Source organism: Ahaetulla prasina, chromosome 2 (assembly GCF_028640845.1).
Source record: "Ahaetulla prasina isolate Xishuangbanna chromosome 2, ASM2864084v1, whole genome shotgun sequence".
In the NCBI taxonomy this organism is placed as follows: Eukaryota; Metazoa; Chordata; class Lepidosauria; order Squamata; family Colubridae; genus Ahaetulla; species Ahaetulla prasina.
In genome coordinates this window covers 229,743,334-229,763,773 of record NC_080540.1, presented here as the reverse complement: position 1 = coordinate 229,763,773, position 20,440 = coordinate 229,743,334, and the positions used below count along the sequence as shown (strand labels likewise).

General features: G+C 37.3%; 1 protein-coding gene across 4 annotated transcripts in view; it reads right to left on the bottom strand.

Moving 5' to 3' along the window:
• Window positions 1-704: 704 nt before the first annotated feature.
• Window positions 705-20,440, bottom strand: part of ENTREP1 (endosomal transmembrane epsin interactor 1) — a 33,048-nt gene continuing 13,312 nt past the window's right edge. For all 4 annotated transcript variants that reach the window (XM_058167366.1, XM_058167362.1, XM_058167363.1 and 1 more), the window contains 7 exons: window positions 19,877-19,984; window positions 19,638-19,771; window positions 15,964-16,093; window positions 12,117-12,192; window positions 9,471-9,608; window positions 3,717-4,009; window positions 705-2,292 (listed from right to left, as the gene is read on the bottom strand). In XM_058167366.1, the coding sequence (XP_058023349.1) occupies window positions 2,089-2,292; window positions 3,717-4,009; window positions 9,471-9,608; window positions 12,117-12,192; window positions 15,964-16,093; window positions 19,638-19,771; window positions 19,877-19,984 (1,083 nt within the window). In that variant the 3' untranslated portion in view covers window positions 705-2,088. The remainder of the gene's footprint in view (window positions 2,293-3,716; window positions 4,010-9,470; window positions 9,609-12,116; window positions 12,193-15,963; window positions 16,094-19,637; window positions 19,772-19,876; window positions 19,985-20,440) is intronic.

Sequence of the window (20,440 nt, the reverse complement as noted above, 5' to 3'; positions counted from 1 at the left end):
GAGATGGCAGAAATCAATTTAATAAATAAATGAACATGACACTAGGCATCACTTCACAAGTCATCTAAGAGGCAATTGTGAAGTTGGACTTCACCACCTCCATCTTCTTTAAGATCCAGATATGGCACCATGTGAAACAACTTTGTGGGCATTTGTTTGATTGAAACAGATGGGAAGGCCCATCAGGACCTGCTTTAAGAGATAAAGTATGGATATTTTGTGACATTTTAAGAAGCTTGTCTATCATTGGCAGAATGTATTGTAAATAGTGATTATCTGCAGAAATAAATATTGGCAAAAAAAGGGTTAATTTCAAGGATCACTTTGCTGTTTCCTTTATTAAAGTGTTCTTACTGTATTTAGTCATGAAAGTCAAGGCATTACCTTTCATTGAACCCTCACCAAAAAATTATAGTCATGGTTTTCCTGTGGAAAATAGGTAATTATTTTACTGAATCATGCTTCAGATGAAGATATCAATGAGATAAACTCAAGAGAGGTCTGAACCAGCCCAAGGTTGTTCAACCTTAGCAACTTTTAAGACTTATGGACTTCAAGTCCCAGAATTCCCCAATCAGCATAGCTAAGGAATTCCGGGAGTTGAAGTCCAGAAGTCCACAACCCTGCTATAGCTTATCAGTGACACTGAGGAAACAAATTGGAATAGATCATGTATGATGTCAAGAAAAAGAAACCGGAAAACGTTTTATTTCATTTATAATTTTAATCACAATTAAATACAGTTTATTAATTTTCTGAATTAAGACAAATAATTTGAGGAAAAGAAAAGTTGGATCATCAGCATTTCACGAAGCTGAAAGTAAAAACCCAAAAATGTAAAGCAATGGCGCCTACTGGTACCACCAGTTTCTTCCATTACAGACAAATGTTTTGAAATGTGCAGAATGTATTTTAAGTCAGCAAAGATTTAGGGAGAGAGAAAAAAAACCCTCTCTTTTCTCTCCTGAATTCTAATAATTAAGCCAAATTGTGAAAAAAAATCAGTAGAAATACATTTGTATCTATAAGTTTTAAGCAGAGAAAAAAAATCACTCCTATAAAACATTTAGAGAGCAATGCGCACTTCGAAAATGATTCACAAGAAGTGCTTCAGCCTTTATAAAGCCCAGCATTTTTGGATAGTCATGAATGCAATTTATTTTTTTGTCAGGCTTCTTCATGATCCCAAAAAAGGAGGCCACCTCTTTAATGGATTGATGATTATGAGTTAACTTTTAAAATCAATGGCATTTTGTTTTCAGGCTGTATAAATAAATAGCATCTGTACTATTTTCTCACTTCCTTCCAGGCTGAAGTTCTTTTGAATCATTTTTGAAGGTCTCCACATTGTCATAAGATTGCTCATTCTCCCAACATCATTTTGGTAATAAAGCTGCCCTGGAAAAATGTATCATTGCTCTGATTTTATTAATCAATTTTTTCAAGATTAATGAGTAGTTTATGAGCTGAGAACAGCAGCAGAACACCTGAATGACCTATTACGTTTAAGCACTTTTGCACCTGAAGTGATAAAAAAGGACAGCTGAAGGTTCATGAAGCACTTTTAAGTACAGTAAAGTGATAGCTCTATTCACCCCAAATGTCATTTTAACAGCTTCTTTATACTTTTTAAAAAAATTATCGTGCTAAATAATGTGTAGTGCAACATTATCAAAAAGGAAAGGGGTGAATGAGAATACATACTTCAGTTCCCTACACTGTAAATATCTCTGTTTTATATTCCCTTTCAGATATAAAACAACATTAAAATGAAACCCACACATACCAGGGACAACACTCGAAGTTTATGTAGAAACAATTATTTGATTTTATAAAGAAAACTCCTCCTTCTTTACCTGTATCCTCATATATCTTAACTCCACCTGAATATCCTTTTTTTCTGATTTAGAGCTATATTTATAATGCACCGTGGTTTTCTTTGAAGTAATTTACTCCAATTTTTTCCTCAAATACTCTTTCAAAAGCAGCAGTATTTATGGTAAGTGAGAAACACAGATTAAGGGTCCCTCCATCCATCTGCTTCCCTGCTCCGATCCTTGCACCCCACGAACCAAAAAGCACCTGAGCTCAGAGTACTGTTTCTCGGACAACTCCAATGAGGCTGTGAGGCCGCTCTGGCTCCATCCGCTGCGTCCTCCTGTCTGGCCCCCGAGTTCCGGCTGCAGTAAAAGTACTTACATCTCCACAGCTCTCCAAGTGCAAAAGTCCCGGGTGCCTCCTGAAAGGCAGTGTGTGTGCTCCTGTTATGGCTGAGTGAGCAGGAGTCATGACCTTTGGAAAGAAAGAACATTACACTGTCAACTGCCGATCCTATTTTTATCTAAGAAATGTGAGGATAAAGAAAACGTTAGCTGCCTTAAAATATAATTTTAAAAGCAGATTGGGCATGCTGAAGATCCCATCAGTCAAAGAGTGTCAACTTCTGGGGATCAGAAGAGGGCCCTTTTCGGCAGTGGCCACTTCTCTATGGGACATCCTCCCGTTGGAGATTAGAATGGCACAACCGTATTGGCCTTTTGCAAGGCTTTAAAAATGTGACTGTGCTTGGGCCTGGGGCTCCAAATGTGTTAAGGGCTCTGTTTATTGACTTTATTGTTAGTTGGTTAACTATTTCGGCTGCTGTATGTATTTGTTTATTGTTTAGATGTTTTTATTGTTTTAGAACTGTAAAACACCCAGTCACTTGGCTGAGGTGGGTGGCTATAGAAATTGAATAAAGTAAATTTTAAAAACATATAATATAATACATACCTGGTATGTATTATATAATTCTTATTATATATAATAAGGTATTCATATAATACCTGGCTATTTCATTAAACACCTAGGTGGAGAATCCTTTAGCCATCAGGACATGTTTTTAATACACTTTGGGCCATATTTCCTTTTGATTGGGAATTAAGCCATTTAGTTAGAAAGAAGTGAGTGAAACTGCAAAAGTATGGATATGACACAAATGAATATTGCTCCAACTGCAGAGGGTTTTGGGGTCTGCGTGCATATGTATGTGAGTGTGCTTTAGCATCAGCAGTAATTTTCTTCACTTCTTTAGTTTCTTCCCATATTTTTAATTTTTTTTTTAAATAATGGATTTCCAGAATTGTCAGTCTAAGAAGGATGATCTAATTCTGCAAGGACAAACTCCCTATTTTCTCTACTTTGTCATCTGGAGATATCTATCCTTATCCATGTTCTACAGACAAGCATGCACAGCATTGCAAAGGGCTGACCTGGCCCTTCATGTGACCAGCTAAACTTGGGGAGAGCTTCAGCCACAAGTTACCTCTCCCATTAACTTACTAAGTAAACAAAATTCTATTTCACCCTTAAGAACTGCAACATAACTGGATAGTGCAAATATAGGATAAGATCACATTTATTCCTTAAGTAACTACTATCTGTTTCTACTAATTTTGGAGAGAAGGGAAAAAAAATTAAAAAAACAACATAAGTGATTAAATAAAGACAAAAGGTCTACCATCTTCTGCTCTTGTTCACTAACTTGGTTCACAGAAATTGAATAACTATAATTAAAGAAGAAACCTATAACTAGCAGATTAGGATGAAAGATTACTTTGTCTTCTCCCAAGAAAAAGAAAGCTAACACCAGACAGCAATGTATACCGAGTCTCCTTTTGACCTAGCCTTTCCTTCCCCAAGCAGAGCTGCAACCTGTTTAGGAGTTTGTATCTTACCTGCTCGAGGAAACTGGCACTGGTGATGGCTTCCTCCATGTGCTCTTCATCCGATTTTAAGACAGATTTGATGTCTTCTACTAGTTCATGTATGTCAGGCGTCATGTTGCAGGAGGACTGCTCCAAGAATTTGGCTACCAGAAGCTTAGTATCTATATATGATTTGTAGTCTATTAAAGACTGAGGCCTTGAGCGTGCAGCAGCCTTTGCTCTCAGACTTTTCCGCAAAACGACAGTAGCCAGCTGTGGTTTTCGGTCTGTTTGAGTAGCAGCTTCACAACTTAGCACTGGACCTGGAGACAAAATAAAACAAAATAAAAATCCCAATGGTTGCGCCCTAGTAGTTTACACACACAGAGTCAGTCATAAACTCAGAATGAGGAAAGCACACTACAAACCACAATGCAAACTCGGCCATTTTTACCATTACCAATAGAGTCACTTAGAGTTTCTAGTGAGATGGGTGGCATACAAATTTAATAAATACATAAATAAAATAACAAAATGCTCTATTTTCATCACAATGTTAGATATATGTTGGGGCAGAGCTTGCATCATAAATTGCAATGCTTATGTTGACATTTTGATCGAACTGTTGGATTCTTAGGATACCTCTATAATTGGCAGAATCACATAATTAAGCTTAATCACCAAACCCCATAAAAATATGCCTGAATAGCAATCTCAGAAGCCAAATCAAACTGAACGGCACCTAGTTTTAATTACTGAGTAAAAGGTATCTGCACTACACTTCAGATATTTGTTATTATAAATCAGGAATCCATTGTAGAATATTCATCATTGTTAATTAATGTTACAAACAAAACACAAATTCCATAATTACAAAAATTTGTTTTTTGCACATACCCCATTCCCTCCACCACCCCCTTTTAAAAAAAAAAATATTGCTGTCTTTCTCAGAGTTCAGAGCAGGGTACCTAGATTGTGTTGTGATGTGATCACTACAAAAGCCCAGTGTGTGTGACTATCCAAAGATTAACCAACAAACTCTGGGATCAGAAGAACTTGTTGACTTGTTTTTAACACTATATCACAATACCCTACCCTACCCTACATCTTAAATACTCTTTCAGGAGCATGTCTGAGGAAATGATGAACGAATAACTAGAAAGAGAGTAGAATTTTTTTGCCATCCTTGAAACTAAAAAGAAGAACAATCTTCGTCTTAGAAGTGGTGATAATCTATTTTTAATATGGGAGATGCTTATTTTAATCACCCTATCCAAGCTATTATCCAGAAATTAACTATACTACATACTACATAGAGAAGCTATGTAAATTTACCTGAGGGATAATTTCAATGTATTTCACCAGTCAAGTATATGTAATTAGCCAAAACTACAATTAGTTTAAATTAAGATTTAAAAGGCAGACCAATTACCCAAAAGCAGAAATGATAAACATATGGGATTAAAAAGGGAAAGATTATTAAGTAAAGAAAAAAACAACATGCTATCCTTCCTAGATATCCTCATCAGTAGAGACAGTGATGGCAAACTAGAAAATAGAAGTCTATAGTAAAACCACCCACACCAACCAAGTATTCCACTATCAAACTAACAATGCAACCTACCACAAGAGGAGCTGTGCAAGAACACTATTTAGATGAGCACAAACACACTGCAGCAACCTGAACATCAGAAAAAGAAAATAGATGTCCTATTTTCCAACAAAATGGATGCCTACATTCAACTCAATATAGCACAACCAACACAAGCTATAAAATCATAACATTGCCATAAATCAAAACCATCTCAGAAACCACCAAAGGGTTATTACAACCACATGACATCAACGTAGCACACAAACCAACTAAAGCCCTCTAAAACATGGGTGTCAAACTCGCGATGTCACATTGTCGTCACGTGACATCACAACCTTCCCCTCTTTGCTAAACCGGGGGGGGGGGGCAGCACATGATGCATCCGGCCCACAAGTTTGACATCACTGCTCTAAAACATCTTAAGTTAACCAAGACTCAGCAATCCCAGAAGAAAAACAGGAGTCACCTGTAATATTCAGTGCAAGGACTGCAAACAGCCACTTTGTAGGACAAACAGGCTGAAGACTATCAGAGCGCATCCATGAACACTACCTAGCAATCAGAAAACATGATGAAAACTCCTTAATTTCACAACACCAGGACAGACTTAAGCATAGTTTCTATAGGGAAACTATGATCATCATAGACGAAGTCAAGTCCATTAAAAAAAACCAGAGAATTCCTGGAAATCTGGCACTCAACTTAACTGGCCATCAACCGGCACATAAGCAAAAACAGTATCTACATCCCATTCAAAAGAGACAATCAAAAAGCCAAAAGGTGAACAAAAAAGACATAACCATCAACTCACTAGCAATCAACTTGCCGATGACCAGAGATTAACATTAAACTAACAATCAAGAACCAAATAATTCCCAAAGATGGGATTCAACCGGTTCGCACCGATTCGGGTGAACCAGTTGTTAACTTTTTGCCCAGTTCAGAGAACCAGCTAATCCCACCTCTGGCTGGCCCTGCCCCACCTCTCCCAGGAGTCCCTCGTGCGCCCAGTTTTGGCTTCCAGGTGGCGCAGGAGGCCTTCCAGGCCTAAAACGGGGAATAGGAATTTTGCATTATCATTACTGCGAGGTGAGTTGGGAATGGGGATTTTCCATTATCATTATTGTGAGGTGAATTGGGAATGGGGATTTTGCATTATGATTGCTCATAAGTAAGGTAGGAACAAGTAAAAGAGGAATGGAAAAATCTCTATCTGTAGCCAAGCGTTTTTCAGTCTTGGCAAGATGGGCAAACTTCTTGCTGCCTGGGGAATTCTGAGAATTGAAGTCCATGCACCTTAAAGTTGCCAAAGTTGAGAAGGATGGGTCTACACTAGAGTTTAGGATTTGCCATTCCTGTTTTATTTAGTTTGGTGCAATTAAATAAATCAGTTGTGGTTTCGTTAAGAAATAGTGATTAAAGCGATATGAAACATTACTGGACTTTTTGTGAGAAACTGAAATTAAAACTTGATCTAGGCTTTGATGATTAAATAAAGGATTATGGAAATAATGTAGACAAATGTTAATCTTAGAGTAAGAGTTTGATATATTTTTTTACATACTCTGTACCAAAGAAAGTTGGAAGTCATTCTTTTTCTGTTTTCCTTTTTCTCTTTCTTTCTTACACTTTCACTTTTTCTTTCCTAAGCCTTTTCTTTTTTCAAATCTGTTTTTATTTGTTTATCCCTTAGCTTTGTATTTTTTTGATGTATGAAGGATCAGATACTCAACCATTATAATTTACATTCCTTATTTACAGAAATCGTATCAAAATTTAGAATGAAATCCACTGGGAGCCATCTCATATAACGCAGGCTCTGGATCCCTCTAACCAAAAAGTGTTTATCGATAGAAGAGAATATTTGTAGCTCAGGGTTGACATGTGGGTTCCTTGGTGCTGAGCTTGATGGTTTTCTTGCAGATGTTTCATTACCAAACTAGGTAACCTCAGTACTAGAAGGGGGAGTGGAGTTTATTTTCATATACTAGTGGCTTACCCTGTCAGTGTTGATCAGTTGCTTCACAAAAAGTGCTTTGATTAGTGCCAGGACTCTACAGCCTCAGGCAGAGAAGGGCTATTCTACACCACTCCCTCAAATGTTCTTTAAAATACAGAGTTTCCCAGCATTCCTTGAGGAACCTCCAACAAGCAAACTGTGGTTACTCATCCTAAAATGAATCGTCTTTACCTAGAACTTCAAAATTTGCTGTTTGCTGGTGAGGTGTGTAGCTAAAAGTCAGTCTACTTTTATTCTGCATCTGACTTTGGGGATATTTCTTCATAACCAAACACAAGGGTATTTTCTGTGCAGTTCACACCCCTTGCTTGCTGGATGTAGATCTACACAAGCCCACTTTTATAATTAACCCCTATGCCTCGTTTTGGGTGGCAGAGTGCTGCAAGATGCTGAGTGCTGTCATACACACACCCAGCCATGCCCACCCAGCCACACCCACCCAGCTGGTCATTAGGGCAGAGAACCAGTTGTTAAATTATTTGAAACCCACCACTGACAATACTCCAATCAAGAAACTATCAAACAAGCAACAGTAAACCTAACAAAGACCACTGAGACCACTCCCAACATGGATAGGGCAATTCTGTCTGTCTAACACTGTACCCCCAGTTGTGTATGCTGCCAGAGGATTCTTTTTTCCTAAGTGTATGATCTTACATTTAGGAACACTGAACTGCAGTTTCCAGATTTCTGATCAATTTTCTAGCAATGCCAAATTGTTTTCTGTGTTGCAAATACTACCAGGAATGTCAACCTATTACACACTTTTGGGACATCAGCAAAAAGATAAACCTTCCCTAGCAATCCTTCTGTTTCATCACTTACAAACACATTGAATAGAACAGGATCTAGAATTGAGCCTTGTGGCACACCACTTTTGATTGGTCTCTGTTCAGACTGTGCCCATTAACAATCAGACACTAGGATCTCCAGTGGTGAAATCCAAATTTTTTTACTACCGGTTCTGTGGGCTTGGCTTGGTGGGTGGGATATGGCTTAGTGGGCATGGCAGGGGAAGGATACTGCAAAATCTCCATTCCCACCCCACTCTGGGGCCAGCCAGAGGTGGTATTTGATGCGTCTGCAAACTATTCAAAATTCCAATACTGGTTCTCAGAACTGCTCAAAATTTCTGTTACCGTTTCTCCAGAACCTGTCAGAACCTGCTGGATTTCACCCCTGGATCTATCCCTGAGCCAACTTCCTAACCAATCAACCACCCAGTGGTTAAGTCCTGCCCTGTACAACTTTTTTATGAGCTCATTAATTGGAACTCTATCAAATGCTTTGCTAAAATCCAGACAGGCTTGGATCACAACACCAACTTTGTCCAAAACATTTGTGATATTGTTTAAAAAGTCAATAATTTGAGATATACTGATTGTTAATTCCTGCAAAATAATTCAATTTAAATACTGACTTATTTAGTACTTAAATAATATTTCAAATTGTATTTCCAACGGGCCGATTTTATTAATATCTTTCTGATATTTTTAAAAGTTAATGTTGTAATGTTGGTAAATATTTTTACCTACGTTCTATTTGTGTATGTGTGTGTGTGTGTGTGTAGGCGGACATTGCATTTCTAAAGGTAATACATTTGAGGGGGAAAAAGAGATACTCAAATGTGGGCTGATGCACTGCAACTACTCCCTTCCCTTTCCTAAAGCTTCTTTATTGTTCTTTGCCTTGTTAGCAGAATTACTGTAAGAAACCTGACTATCAATACCTGGTTCTGCAAAGGCTGCTGAATAGCAATATTTAGTGAAAGATCCTTTTAGAATGAGAATGAGGCAGGCATAGAAAACAGCCCTCCAGCACCACTGCTCTGCAAATTCATCATGTCTACAAAACCCAGCCTCAGTTCTGATGGCTGTAGCCAAACCCTCCCCTCCCCTCCGCAGCCTTGGAAGAACTGGTGGGGGTGGGTGGGGGTTGGTGTATAACTGCCACTCTTGCTCTTCTGGCTGAGGTGAGGGTCTCACTGGACCTTATCACCCTGATTCTAACAAGACCACCATCATTTTTCATTGAATAATTTATAGCTCCAAGGCAACAACATCATTTGAGATGGGACACTCTTAATGCTAATAAATCTCCTTCATTTTGTGGTCTCAGAAAAAAAAGAGATAAAGAATATTTTCTGGAAAAGGGAGAAGAATCAGGTCACCTCTGGATGGAAAGGCCTGAAGAACAGGATCACTTTTTGATCGTTTTCTGAATAGCTGAGAAGTCCCCACAGGTACCAAGCTGGCATCTGGAGACAAGGTGGTCTCTCTACTCAAAGAATTAGGGGAACTTTCATCTCCTGCAATGAAGAAAGACAGGAACAAGAAATTCAATTAGCATGAACTTACACGTGCTCTGTCTCTTTCTTCAAATCCACACCTATATGGGTGCGTTCACAGGTATATACACACATACAAAGCAGGGAGAGAAAAAATTCTGGAAACGTAATTCTTTTAAACAGATTTCTAGTCATTTACAGTTAAATAATGGTTGCCAAGCAATACTTATAAAGCTTTCCATTACAATAAAAGTTTCTGTTAATCATGATAATACAATTATAAAAGGGTATGTGCGCTCATTATCGAAAGTACTGCCAATGTGCCAACGACAAGTGTCTAACAGAATTCTTATATCATATCTGGCAGATTATGTTTCAGCGATCAAAGAAAGCAAACTGTAAATCTTAAAAAGCTGGACTTCTTATTTTAATATCATGTTCACAAGCATATGTAAACTTGGGTATGCAGTATTACAGAAACATGGACATGAAAAGACATGCTTTGCTTTAATCACCTGAGAATTATCAGTGTTATCCAAATAGCTTGCAGAAATGAAAAAGATGTGTTCCTATTGTCTTCAGAATATATAAAAACTAATATTCCCAAATTTCATGACAAACCATTTCTACGTTGTTGGCAAGCAAAAACAAGGACATGGATCTGGGGCAGGCCACATGAGATTTAAAATAATTAATTCAGAGTTGTTGTTTTTTAATGGGGAACTGTGCCAAAGCTCTTTTTAGAAGTATCTTGTTTCAAAGTAAAGGGAACTCAAATACCTAATTTTCAGGCGGGTCACAGATACTTGGATACAGAAAGAAGCTCATTGGTCCCTCAAATTCTGATCCAGATGAAATAATCATAATTTGTGTTCTAATAACGTACAATTTTCAAGAGGATCACACAGTAAAACTGGTTGTAAACTGGTTTATCCTAGAGAACTAATGAATTTTGATAAAGGAAGAATAAAGCTGAACTAATCAATAAAGAATGGTAAGAATTAGTGGTACAATGACTCAAAACATCATGCTGAGCTCAAAACAATGTTTTCCACTTATCCACCAAGTCACTAGGTTCAGAATCAGCTAATCACACAGGGGATAGAGCATATCTATCTTGTCTTCGCTTTACAGACCTAAACAAAACTGTTGGAAAATTTCCCTTGGCAATTTCTCCCGAGTACCCTCTTAGTTCTTCCCTTCATCAAATAAGAGCAGTGCACACAATATTCAGTTCAATGATTAAAAAAAAACCCCCATAGCTTGATATTTGTGGATTCAAGGATCCCTCACTGGGAGAACCTAATAAGAATTGTATGTATTCTGTCAGGTGATGCCTAACCAGGTCCAAAGATTAGTTTATTCTGGATGTCTTTTCATTGATTTTAACAATAATTCTCTCTCACTTTAAAATACATGTTGCACTTATTAATATTATGTATTCTGTACTTTTTAAAATTGTAAACTGTGAGAACTTGTCCTAGAAGAGAGAACATAAATAAAATTATGGTTCATGGTCTACCCTAGACACATGTAATTTCAAAATTAATTAAATAGCCTGACAATTCCATCAATACAAGATCATAAAAAGGTGATAAGTGTGTGTTATCTTTCTTCAGTTTAATTTTCAATCTAATCCAGGGCCTCTATATTTTGTCTATTCACATTTCTAAAATAGTGGGGATTATGAACAAATAATTAAAATACTTTTAAATTAACATCAGCAACACAATCATTCCGAAAGCATTGTGGACAAAAGGAAAATGTGAAATTTATTCCTCAAATAACGATACTACCATGAAATAGGCTTTAGAACGAATAAGGTTTTAGTTCTGTTCAGTTGCTTCCAAAATCCAACAGTAAGAGTTACTCATTTAATTAGCAATGATGGAGATAAAGTCCTGTGATTCCAAAAGAGTCACTTCAAGGACTTTACAAGGCTGAAGTGCTCCAATGCCTTGTTTTGTTTCCTGGTGTCAAATTTGTGTCTATTAATTCTTTTGTGCAGAGTTTGCCCTGTTTGTCCTATGTAGAATCCAGTGGAGCATTGCCAACTCCGTCAGTGAGTGAAAGGATGCTGAACTCACCTAGGTCAAAGGTGCAGGCAATCTCAGAAGGACAGAACAAATAAATGACAGGTTTTTAATACATTCCAATGAAATACTGGCAATCTGTCTTATGTGCACCCTGCCTCTGCTTGACTGACCTCCATTCCCCCACTTCCCTCTAGCCCTAGTTTAAATCCTGTATCAGTCTAGCTATTCTATGAATCTGATGAAATGAACTGCAGGTTTGTTTGTTTTTTTAATGTAATTTGTTAGTCAAAAATCAAACTCCTCCTGATCTTTTGCTACCATAGACTAACGTGGTTCTCCTCCCACAATGTTTAAGTGAAAGAAAAAGGCTGTTCTAGAGTGATCAATTTTGAGAGAAAACGGTTGTTATATACAATACATTGGTTTAAATAAGAAAACAACCATTACTGTATTTCTTGCTAACCTTAAGCACAATACTTCAAAAAACACTTACCTTGTGGTACCTGTGTATCGTTTTGTTCAGATGGATCATTTACAGCTTCTGCAACAATTGAATTGGATGCATCTTCCTAAATGTAAAAATAACAGAGTAATCTTCTAGGTAAATTAATGAGAAATATAAATACATTCCTGACTTTAGAGAATTTAAATTTAATTTAATTTAAATGTGAATTTTAAATAGAATTATCAAGAAACACCACTAAATCACAAATATTCTCCAGAAATAATGATCTCCCTTCTTTACTAAACATTCTGGTCATTCTGATTGATTTTATGTGTAATGATAATTTGATTTTATTTCTTGACATCTAAGTACTGTTTACGCTACAATTTATTTTCTAATCTTCTTAGATATTTTAGACTTTTTTTCTTTTCACCTCAGTTGTGATTTTGTTTTATTAACTAGTCTATGACTGAATAAAAATTGATTGACTGATTGAATCTATTGAAATGTCCAAATTGTTTTTAAAAAGAAACCCATGTACAATACACTGTAGTAATCCAACTGTAAGATCACTAAAGAATATGTAAATGATGCCAGGCTGTCCCTGATGCATCTGGTATGTCAGCCTCAAGATGATTCTGGTTGCTGAAGCTACTTTATCTTTCAGACAAAATGTAGAAACAGAAAGACAGAGAGGAACATATCAATTGTTTAACATATTCCAATTCTGAGCTCCAATTGAGCTGCAGTGATGCAGTGGTTAGAGTGTAGTACTGCAGGCTACTTCTACTGACTGCCAGCTGCCTGCAGTTTGGCAGTTCAAATCCCACCAGGCTCAAAGTTGAATCAGCCTTCCATCCTTCCAAGGTAGGTAAATGAGGACCCAGATTGGTGGGGGCAATATGCTGATTCTGTAAACCACTTAGAGAGAGCTGTAAAGCACTGTGAAGCGGTATGTAAGTCTAAGTACTATTGCTATTCTGACAGCTAAGGATAGCATAGTTAACAACACTAAAGGGTTCTGAGGGGTTCAAGAGAACTGAATAAATTATTTCCACTTCTGGTTCTAGCTGAAAGTCTAACCGCAAAGGCTTCCATATCCTAAGGACAAATATACAGCTGGATTGAAAAGGATTTGAAAATAAAAGGGTTATTGCCCTGTAGTTCAAAGCTTTCCCCTTTATTAGATGTAAAAATCAAGCATAAAATATTTTTAACTTGTCCAGGAAATTTGTCTGCTTTCGCAGATAAAACAAAGTACATATACAGTAATTGCACAAGACAATATGATGAACATCTGTTAAACAGCCCACCCTCCCTACTTTTGCTAAGAACCTTAAGACCAGGCTCTGCCAGATGGCTTGGGGACCCAATGGTGGAGCCTCACACTGGAGTTGTTGACTAATTTAACCTAATCCCATCCACGTCCCTGTGATCTAGCTCCCTCCTTCATCATCTTAGAATTTTTTTTAGAATTTAGAATAGAATTTATTGGCCAAGTGTGATTGGATACACAAGGCATCTGTCTTGGTGCATATGCTCTCAGTGTACATAAAAGAAAAAATACCTTCATCAAGGTACAACATTTACAACACAAATGATGGTAATAGGGTACAATTTAACCCTTAATGATAGCAAGAAAAAGTTACAGTCATACAGTCATAAGTGGAAAGAGATTGGTGATGGAAACGATGAGAAGATTAATAGTAGTGTAGATTTAGTAAATAGTTTGACAGTGTTGAGGGAATTATTTGTTTAGCAGAGTGATGGCCTTTGGGGAAAAAACTGTTCTTGTGTCTAGTTGTTCTGGTGTGCAGTGCTCTATAGCGTTGTTTTGATGGTAGGAGTTGAAACAGTTTATGTCCAGGATGTGAGGGATCAGTAAATATTTTCACGGGCCTCTTCTTGATTCATGCAGTATACAGGTCCTCAATGGAAGGCAGGTTGATAGCAATTATTTTTTCTGCAGTTAATTGTGTTAATGATTTTATGTTATCTGTTTTGCTATCTTATAGTTGGTAATTTTAACGTTTTTCTGCTGTAACCCACCCAGAAGATGGGCAGCAAATAAATTTCTATGGTAGATAGATAGATGATAGATTATCTATCTATCTATCCATCCATCCATCCAGTGGTGGAATTCAATATTTTTTACTATCGGTTCTGTAGGCATGGCTTGGTAGGCGTGGCAAGGGAAGGATACTGCAAAATTTCCATTCCCAATCCACTCTGGAGCCAGCCAGAGGTGGCATTTGCCGGTTCTCCGAACTATTCAAAATTTCCATTACTGGTTCTCCAGAACCTGTCGGAACCTGTTGAATAGCACCCCTCTATCTATCTATCTATCTATCTATCTATCTATCTATCTATCTATCTATCTATCTATCTATCTATCTATCTATCTATCCACAGAGTCCAAGTCATACCAAATGCACATGGCTGTTATCTTCAAACAGAACAGAACAGAATAGAATTTTTTGGCCAAGTATGGTTGGACACACAAGAAATTTGTCTTGGTGCATATGCTCTCAGCCTTCCAAACGTGTCACAACTAATTGTTGAAGAAACAACCAATTTCCTTAAAGGTCAAAGGTGAATCCCTGAACGTTAGTGAGAAGATTCACAGAGGTGGAAAAGAACTCTGACTTTGTCATTCCTATAGAATAATTCCAAAAGTCACTCATATAAATCAGATTCAGCATGAAACTTCCTGTTTACTTTTCATTACCTTTAGCTTTGTGATATACTAAGAAGCTCATGTGGCCGGAGGGTGAGAGACTTAAACACAACTATACAATGGCCTTATCACTTTTTTATTCCACAGAGTGACTGTGGCTTATGTGAGATTACAAGACATGCCAACTAGGGGGAATAACCCAGAGACCTATGAAAAAGTTTATCAGTCATTAATTTCTGAATTCCCAAATTCTTATAGACTTGCAGAAGGACCATAAATGAATAAGATGGAAAGTTAAGTACATTCTGGTTTGAAAGTTTGTTTTTTACAGATATTTAAAACTCTAGCATGTTTCTGAGGGTTTAAAAGCAGAAATGATATGAGATTTAAGAAAACCATATTTGATATTACAATTACTTGTTAAAACTGAGAATTTTTGAGATATAAAAACATGCACTGAGTAGAAAGTATAGCCTACAATTTTACCATCAAATAAGTTTAAACAGAATAATCTTTTAGGACTAATTTTGATTCTGAAACACAGAGTTGGTTAATACATTAATTAGAACAAACAAAAATGCAAAAACAGAACAACTAGTCCTTAACCAACAGTTCATTTAGTGATCACACAAAATTACACCATCACTGAAAAAAGTATTTTTTCACACTTATGACCACTAGAGCATTTACATGGTCATGTGATAAAAATTCAATGCTTGACAATTGACTCATATTTATGACAGTTGCAGTGATCCAAGGTCATGTGATCACCCTTTGCAACCTTCTGAAAAGCAAAGTCAATGGGGAAGCCAGATTCACTTAACCACCATGTTACTAATTTAACAAGTGCCGCGATTCACTTAACAACGGTGGCAAGGTAGGTTATAAAATGGGGCAAAACTCACCTAACAAATGTTTTGCTTAGCAACAGAAACTGGACTCAATTGTGGTTGTAAATCAAGGACTACTGTGTGTATACTTTTTCTTCAGAACTGATGTTTAACACTATATGATACAAAAAAGCAGGAAGTGGGAAAGCAACAAAGTCCAAAGCCTAGATCAAGTATAAATATTTGTTTGTTTCAACTGCTTCCATTTCCACTATATGTGGCATTACAGTGGCAAAAAAGTGGCACATTTGACCATCTGAAGGATGTGACAATGTACCACAGACCCCTGTGAAAGCACGTTAAGCTGGACGAATACCCTGAACAATACCTGCTCATGTCTTATCTGGCTCATCACAGCTTCGTAAGGAGGTGGGGGATCAAGAGGGCAGAAGACTTCAACGCCTTTAATTCGGGCTCCATAAATATGTGGTAATGGAATGACATCAGAACCCAGCATCCTAAGAGAAAAAGGTTGCATCAACTAAAGAATGCCCATAACATTTTAATGGCATATGCTCCAAAAGTTAGGATAATGGAATTCGATCTTTGGTAGAAAAACAATATAAAGAATAGGGGTTTTTTTAAGTGTATTCACAAGGATTTAAACAGGGATTATTTTCTGTGAATGAAAAAGAAGGGCCTAAAGTATGGAATCCAATTAAAGTATTAAATATCCAAATGTCAAATACTTGTCAGGCGCAAAAAAACCAGGTCCTCGTGTGCAGGTACAATTTAACTGATTTATTGCTAAAAGCAAAAAATGCACAGGAATCTTCTTAACTTATGGTCAGTCCTTGTTTAGAATTAGGTAAGAGTCAATGGCAATCAAGGGAAGGGGTTGGACTTAGTTCATTTATGGCTAGATGGTGATTCTAGGTTGATCGCTCTTTTTATCCCTCCCCCTGCTCTGACAGTCCTTCTCCTACAGTACTCTTTGCAGACCCGATGTGCTCATACAATCTGCAGAAGAACTGCAGACAGCTGGCCTTGGTGAGAGAGAGGCTGAGTATGGAGGTTCCTGGCTCAGAGATCAGGACTGCGAGCACTGTCCCATAGCAAGAGTCCTTCTGAATCTACAGTGTCCATTGATATAAGTAGAGGCACAGAGATAAATCAGGATACTCAGGGAGCATTTATGCACAGAATTAGAATGGCAATCTTTTTTCTGTAACAACTATAATTAAAGACAGGCTGACAGTAATGAACAATTAGCCTTTTTTTCCCCAGCAGAGAGATGAAGACAATTGTAGCTATTACCGTCCTGCACATCATACATCTTCTGAAGGGGGAAGAAAAAGGACAAATCCTTTAATGGATTATAAACTCTGTTTCTGCATGCTCAGAATTAGTCGGAAAAAGATTGTGGTTGTTTATGGCTCTTCCACAAAACTAGGATTCTTGGTTAGCCAGTTCTTACTACTTGATGAGAGAGAAGTAGAGGTGCATGGTATCTGTTACACAAATGTTAAATGTATGATTGTCCAGAAACAACATAGACAGCAAGTATCTTCCCTTTGTCTTTCCTGCACAGTCACTGAATGAATGAGGGGATTCATCTAAATATCACTTATCTAACTGTTCAATATGTTCAGCTAATTGAAGATAAGACACTTTAGCCACCTCTGCCATTGTTACAACATTAGAATAAAAAATCCAGCACTGCAGTAATCTATGCTTTATTTCCAAGTAGGCATTCTGAAGGTCAGCCTCTCAACCACTTTGCTCAACTCTCCTCTATACTTCTTGATTTGCATCTTTCTGCTACTGACTGCTCTGATATATAGTGGACTAATGCTATTCGTGCTAAGTAAGTTATATGGCCTTGGGTTTATAAGGCAAATCACATATGCCACAAGGCCTAGGATTGTTATTGGTTTAACCTCTATGATGTCATAGGGTTCCAAAAGATCTTGAACCAGATGACTGCTCAGAGCAGGGGTGTCAAACTCACAGTATCATCATGTGACGTATCGAGACTTTTCTCCCTTCGCTAAACTGGGTGGGGGCCTGGCCAACATGTGACACATCCGGCCTGCAGGTCATGAGTTTGACAGCCCTGACTCAGAGTAAAAGCAGCATTATTTTGTAGTATAAGATCTACAGGCAAATATGCAACTGTAATTGCACTTATGGCAAAATTATGCAGTCTCAACTCTAATGAGATACACATTTTGTTTTTCCTCTTCGTTCTTTGCACTGAAGGTCTTAAGAAAATCACAGTTAATCTTAAGAATTACTTAATTGATATTTTCATTACTATTATGACAATGAATGGCAGGTAGGAGGGAACTACTCAGCATATAAAAAATAAAAATGTATACAGCTTGCTTACTTCAGTGTTTGACAAGAACCAAATCTCTAATAATGTTCTTAAGGAAAATTGATTCTGCCTGTAATCTTAAATATTTAAGATAGGATTAGGCAACCTGCAACTTCAGGGCCCAATATATTCTATTGCTATCTTCACAATTTATGCTCTATTTCCTCAATTGCCAAAAAAAATATGCAAAAAGAAAAAAGAAAAAAAAATTCCGTCTTATCCACTTTTAAGACATTCAGTTAGTTGCGCAACTCAAAATAATCCTTGGCAGCATAGATTAAAAACAGATTTTAAAAAAGCAATTAACAGAAGATAAAATTGACACAGAAAACTTAGCATAGCCCCCTATAACTGTGACGGCACTCTTCAGGACCCTAAGCATCCAAGTTATTCCAAATTCTGGGAGAAAAATCAGATATTAAGGTCAAGGTGGGGCTATGGAAAACACAAAGAGAATTGTGATAGAGAAGGCATATTTTCTGGGTCCCATCAGATGACATTTATTCATGGGATTTGGAGCAGGCTAACCCTGTTAGATCAAAAAGGATGGACATACCTTGACAGAGAGATTCCTTCAAGCAGCTAGGTGCTATGTCATTAAAAATTTTAAAGATGATAATTGGAATCTCAAATTGTAACTGAAAGTATGCTGATGAGTGCAGCTCAGTAATTTTTTATCACAGTCCTTGCTAAAATCTATAAAGTGAGGTCTTTGGCTACAAAAAAGACGGGACCGCCTGCTGCCACCGATAGCCTCCCATCGACCTGTGTGCTCACACAGGGAGGGTCTCCTCAGGGTGCCGTCAGCCACACAATGTCAGCTGGCGACCCCCAGGGGAAGAGCCTTCTCTGTGCGAGCACCTACCCTCTGGAATGACCTTCCTCTGGGGTTACGATTACTCTCCGACCTCCGGACCTTCCGCCGTGAACTCAAGACCTTTCTGTTTTACCGCGCAGGGCTGGCCTAATACATTACGGGTTTTAATTGGGGCTTTTTATCATTTCTTTATTATAGTTTTAAATGGGGTTAGCCAAATTGAATAAGATTTTTAAAATGTTTTTAATTCTATTTATAAAATTGTTTTTATGTTGGCTGTAAACCGCCCTGAGTCCTTCAGGAGAAGGGCGGTATAAAAATCAAATAAATAAATAAATAAATAAATAAATAAATAAATAAATAAATTAAATTAAATTAAATTAAATTAAATTAAATTAAATTAAATTAAATAAAATAAAATAAAATAAAATAAAATAAAATGTTATCCACTCCTAGTTTAACAGAATGTATTATAAACCCATTCAAGAAGCAAGAAAAGAAGCTGAAATTCATGCTATTCAAAGAAACGTCTTCTGACAAGCTATCTGACAATGTACAGGAAAAGTGAAACAGATGGCACTGAGGGACATGAATCTGTAGATAGGATGGTGGTGTCATAGGATTAGTTTGGAGTGACAGTGTGCTAGGAGATGTTATTTGGAGATCAACCGCCTATATAAACGAGATGGCAGCAAGAGAGCAAGGGTAGGCAGTTGTTAAATGTAGCAATTTCACTTAACAATTGTCACTACTTGTGATCTTAAAGGGTAAGCTCCATTAGGGTGATAAGTCGAGGATTACCTGTAAGAAGGTTTGATTAAATCAGTGGTAAAGTCTCAGAATATCCCAGAGGGAGTTACTTTACCTGCGATTGCCACGTGGTGAGGAAGAATAGAAGGTATCAAAATATGATGGAGGTGGGGCTGGTGGCACAAAATCATCAGGATCAGAAGCATGGCCATCTTCCTCAACTTCCTCTGTATAAACTTGCGGTTCTTCCTAACAAGATAAAATTCTGTAAAACACTTTTATAGCAGGAACAGAAGAGTGACTTCTTAATATATCTATTTTTTAAAAATGAACCTGTGTCCTGCACTCACTTACTCTGCAGGATCTTCTAGTTGCAAATATCTGCAGGTAACGTAGGGCAGCAGCTACCAAACAAACAGTGGTTGTCAAGGCATTCAGAGCACAGAGAGCAAAGAGAACTTTCTGAAGGACAAAAAAATTGAAAAGAATAACTGCAATTGTGATTCACCAAACATATTTAAACATACACGCATTAATTCTTTTGATTTCCAAGCACAAAATTCAGCTAACTTTTAAGCAGATGCCTTTTCTTCACCTAAAAACTATGCTATATGCTAATTTGACAACCATGGTACAAAAAATCACTGTGTATCATACTAGCAACCTTGTAATTTGCTCATACTTCCTAGGATTCTATTCATGTAACCCACATTTGCATAACCAGCATATTTTCTCTCTTCTTCTCCTTCCAGTTTAAATCTAAATTTAAGTTAGCCACTCTATTTATCTGATGAAGTAAGCTGCAGCTCATGAAACTCATGTCTTTTAATAACACTTGCTAGTGCTACCAGACTCCTGATTTTCTGATACCTTTCCTGCGGTTTATACATTTTTCAAAAATCTACTTTACCAGTAACT